Source organism: Palaemon carinicauda, chromosome 20 (genome assembly GCF_036898095.1).
Source record: "Palaemon carinicauda isolate YSFRI2023 chromosome 20, ASM3689809v2, whole genome shotgun sequence".
In the NCBI taxonomy this organism is placed as follows: domain Eukaryota; kingdom Metazoa; phylum Arthropoda; class Malacostraca; order Decapoda; family Palaemonidae; genus Palaemon; species Palaemon carinicauda.
The window spans coordinates 91,042,356-91,047,012 of NC_090744.1; the positions used below are offsets into that span (position 1 = coordinate 91,042,356).

The following is a 4,657-nucleotide window of genomic DNA, read 5'->3' on the forward strand; positions in this document are numbered from 1 at the left end:
CTTTTCATCATGATCACTAGACCATTTTATAGATTTTTAAAAGAAACTATTGATTGAAAGTGTCTTGGTACGGCTTTTGAGGATTTTTCTGAAATGAGTTAAGCAAACATCATCGAACTGCGCAACTACACGTCCAACCTGAAGTTTCTGTGGGTGATGCTTGTCAATGAAATCAACCATGTGTTGATGATATGCCAACATCTGTCTTATTTCCGCCGTAACTAAGATTTGGCCTACCTCCTCGGTCTCCTCCGACTCACTCAACTGCGCTTGGAACTCATTATGCTGCATGGCTTGCAGCTCCTTGAGTTCCTCAGTGGTGAGCTCTTCATGATGTCCATCGACAAGTTTGGTGATGTCATCTTCATCCACCTCCGGACCCATGGACTTGCCAAGGGATACAATCTCTTCGACGTCTTCCTCGGCGGCAAGCACAGGTTCATTCTCGGGGCCAAAACTTTCGAAATCACTGGGAGCAACAGCATCAAGCCAAAGCTTCTTCCAAGCTGAATTCAGGGTCCAACGAGTTACTCCCTCCCAAGCATGATCTATGATCTTTAAGCAGTGCACGATATTAAAGTGGCGCCTCCAAAATTCACGCAAAGTTAAGTTGGTGCTTTGCGTGACATTAAAGCACTGCTTGAATAAGTGCTTGGTGTAGAGGTTCTTAAAATTAGAGATGACTTGCTGGTCCATGGGCTGGAGGATAGGGGTGGTATTCGGTGGAAGATACAACACTTTTATAAATTTGTATTCGTCGATGATATCACCTACGAGTCCGGGGGGGGGGGTGAGCGGGTGCATTGTCCAAACAAAGCAAGCACTTCAAAGGCAAATTCCTCTCCTGAAGGTACTTCTTGACAGTAGGGCCAAAAACTACGTTTACCCATTGCACAAAGAACTGCCTAGTAACCCAAGCCTTAGAATTAGAACGCCATAGAACATGTAGCAGGTCTTTATTAATTCTATGGGCTTTAAATGCCCTAGGGTTTTCGGAATGGTAAACTAATAAAGTCTTAATTTTGCAGTCCCCGCTGGCGTTGGCACAAACCGCAAGAGTCAACCGATCCTTCATTGGCTTATGTCCATGCATTTTCTTCTCTTCGGCGGTAATGTATGTTCGACTAGGCATCTTCTTCTAAAACAGACTGGTTTCATCACAGTTGAACACCTGCTGCTCTACGTAGCCTTCCTCTGCCACGATGCTTTCGAACTTTTTAACAAAGTCTTTAGCAGCCTTGGTGTCCGAACTCGTAGCTTCTCCATGCCGAACAACTGAATGAATCCCGGTCCGTTTCCTAAATTTCTCGAACCAACCTCGAGATGCCTTGAATTCCTCCGTCGTAGGATCGGCTGAACTCTCCCCCGCGGCACCCCCAGAGCCCGCCGCCTTCAAGTCACTGTAGATAGCGCTGGCCTTCTCACAAATGATCGTTTCAGTGATCGTATCGCCAACAATCTCCTTGTCCTTGATCCATATTTACAAAAGGCGTTCCATCTCTTCAAGGGTAGGGCTACGACGTTTGGAAATAGTCGTGATCCCCTTCAAAGGTTTCACTGCTTTAATGGCTGCCTTCATTTTTAGGATTGTTGAAATCGTAGACATATTCCGGCCATATTGTTTAGCCAGATCGCTATCACGCACACCTCGCTCATGCTTTTCTATTATTTCTTGCTTTAGTTCTAATGAAAGCATTGACTTCTTCCTTTTCTCTCCACTACTACTACTTCCTGAACCGAAACAAAGCTTTTTACAGTAGGACCCATGATTACGAAAAACAGAAAACAACACGTGAAAAAGGAAGATAAAAAACACTGTTAATAACGGAGCGAATAGAGAACAACCACACGATGCGCTTGAGATGAGAGGACTGATCAAGGCGACGCTCGATTGGCGTCCCTCCGATGTGCTGCCGTCTAGCGGCGTCAACAACAAACCACGGTTGACGCTTTCGAGAAAATTCCACTCGTACGCGTATCATTTACTTCGTATGTTGGAGCAACACTTTGGGTGTCGAGACAGAAATTTGGTCGAATTTTACTTCGGATGTTGGAAAATTCGTATGTTAGGACATTCGTATGTAGAGGTTCCACTGTATATAGTTTAGCCTTAAATGGAACACAAAAATAACAGAACACTGAAAAGACGAAAAGATAATAGTCATTACTTAACAGGTATACTAAGATCTGTTTTTCTCTGGTGCCTCCTATGGTTTATTGTATGGTTTACCCAAGATTCACAAAGAAAATGTTCCAGTCAAACCTATTTTAACTGATTATAATTCACCTGATTTTAATATTGCAAAATTTCTTATTCTTATTTTACAACCACTTGCCCCTAATGAATATACGGTGCCGAATTCTGCCTCTCTGATACCTGAAATCACCATTAAAAAAATTTTTTACTATATGGTTCGCTATAATTTTGAATCATTATTTACGGACGTGCCTGTACAAGAAATCCTTGATATCATTTAAAATAAAACTTTCCATTTCTGCAGACGACTGCTATCACGATTTTAACAAGTCTGATTTTAAAAAATTACTTGAACTTGCAGTAATTGGCACTTATTTCATTTTTGATGGAAAGTTGTTTAAGCAACTTGGTAGTATGGCTATGACTAGCCCTCTTGGACCCACTTTCACCAATATTTTTATGTGTAATCGTGAAGAGCAGTTTTTAGATCAATGTCCTTTGCTGTTCAGAACAATATTTTATAAACGCCACTTAGATGATACGTTAGCTACTTGTAAACAAAAGGAACATACTGCTGCTTTAGATTTCATCAATAATGTTCATCCATACATCAACTTATCTAATGAAAACGAAGAAAACATCAAGTTTTATTTAGAAAGAAAGACGTTTACTGGTTTAAGCAATAATTTTTAAGCTTTTGTTTTGACAATTTTAAATTAAATGTCATAACAACTATGATCTATAGGAAATTATATCTTCCCTCTGATTGGTCAGCCTTTCATAATGAAATGATTTTTTCGAATAATATTTCAAGGATAACTATTTCCCAACCAAAATATTTTCTAGATATGTTAACAAATTTCTGAACATACTGTATGAAAAAAAAAATTCATGTACCTACTTTACCAAAAACTATCTATACTTTGTTACCTTTTATCCATAATAGAAAATTGGGATCGTAAATTAATTTTGAAGAATCTCCCGACAATGGTATAAATGTTTAAATTCAAGGATATTCTCCCCGATCTATTGCGTTCTTCATTGGTTTAAATGCTTACTTGTCCGAGATATAATCTTGGAAATCATATGGGTATCACAAAAAGACTGCTGAAAATTTGCATAGATGCTCATTGGGGAGTTAGCCATAGGACTGGATGCGCACTCAACAATGAAGAGTTATCAACCATCAGAGAACATACACTATACATTTAAATGTGAAACTAAAATATTATAAAAAGATTACATAATTATTGCACAAGCGCCATGCAACTCTTTTCACCTATTATTAGAGTCGTTGGTAATTAAAGAACAGGCTCTGCAACTAAACAGCCAAGTATCCTCTGTCCCCCTTCACATCGCTTAAGGGGTTTGGCTGGCTAATGACGTTTTTTAATGACAGGACTTTGACATTCAAACCACTTAATAAGGTGACTTAGGACATCTCCATACTGCAAAGGATTTTTGCCTCTGACCTTCGGTTTTGCGACGCCAGGGCAATTTATCCTGAAAATGAGTGTTTTTCAAATTTTATCTCCTCCCTTGATAACTAATATTCAGACCTGGGATTACTACCCTATATAGACCTGATGTAAACCTCTAATCAAATGAAGAGTTTATTTTCTAGAAGTAAATTTTCTATAGATATCAGATTTTTCATTATGGTAGAAAAAAATAAGCCCTAAAGATAGTGGCCATATTTGATTGTCTTATAACGTCTTTCTGAGATATATACTATACTCCAATGCTAAATTTATGTCTTTAAAACCAAGGAAGATAGAATTTGAAGGTCAATAGGTATAGTTTTGAGGTACGAGCATTCAAAGTTTTTCTTTGTATCTTTACAAAGCCAATATTAATAAATCCTGATTATTGTGAATTTTATGTTCCTATTTGGATATTAATAAACCCCCAAAAAATATATTTATCATAATTTAATGATAAATGAAGATCCCTTTGCTCAATCTCTGTCTTCTTTAGGCGAGACAGTCGCTCCTTCATCATCTCCCTCCTTCACTAACTCCACTAATGCCGCTGATATTACCAACTTCTGAACTCTTATTAGAGCATATTCCTTCTTCCTATGTTAGCGAGATGTTGAAAATTTTTTTTCATCTTAGGCATGATGAAATTCTTGCCAAAACAGAGAAGCACAGACGTAGAAACGAGTGAATGTCAGAGGTCAAACTCAAACTTGTACTCTCTATGAAGTTTGTGGTAGGATTGAAGGCCAAAGGGTGTAATTACTAGTAATACATTGTCTTGTGACTCAAGGAATCTATACAGATGCTATTGCTCACAAATTGGTTTACATTAAAATGTTACATTTATCCAAATATACGATAACACAAGAAATACTGCATTTTCTTGTAGGGAACAATGATTTTGGTTTAGTGAGTTACTTTTACTAATAAGCCTGTAACTATGAAAGTAAGAAGAATTTTAACAAAATATTTTATATAC

General features: G+C 38.0%; 1 protein-coding gene across 1 annotated transcript in view; it reads left to right on the forward strand.

Moving 5' to 3' along the window:
* Nucleotides 1–4,319: 4,319 nt before the first annotated feature.
* LOC137659977 (protein FAM200A-like) overlaps nucleotides 4,320–4,657 on the forward strand; it is a 4,796-nt gene continuing 4,458 nt past the window's right edge. Inside the window, exon 1 of the mRNA XM_068394716.1 lies at nucleotides 4,320–4,375. Coding sequence (XP_068250817.1) covers nucleotides 4,320–4,375 — 56 coding nt within the window. The remainder of the gene's footprint in view (nucleotides 4,376–4,657) is intronic.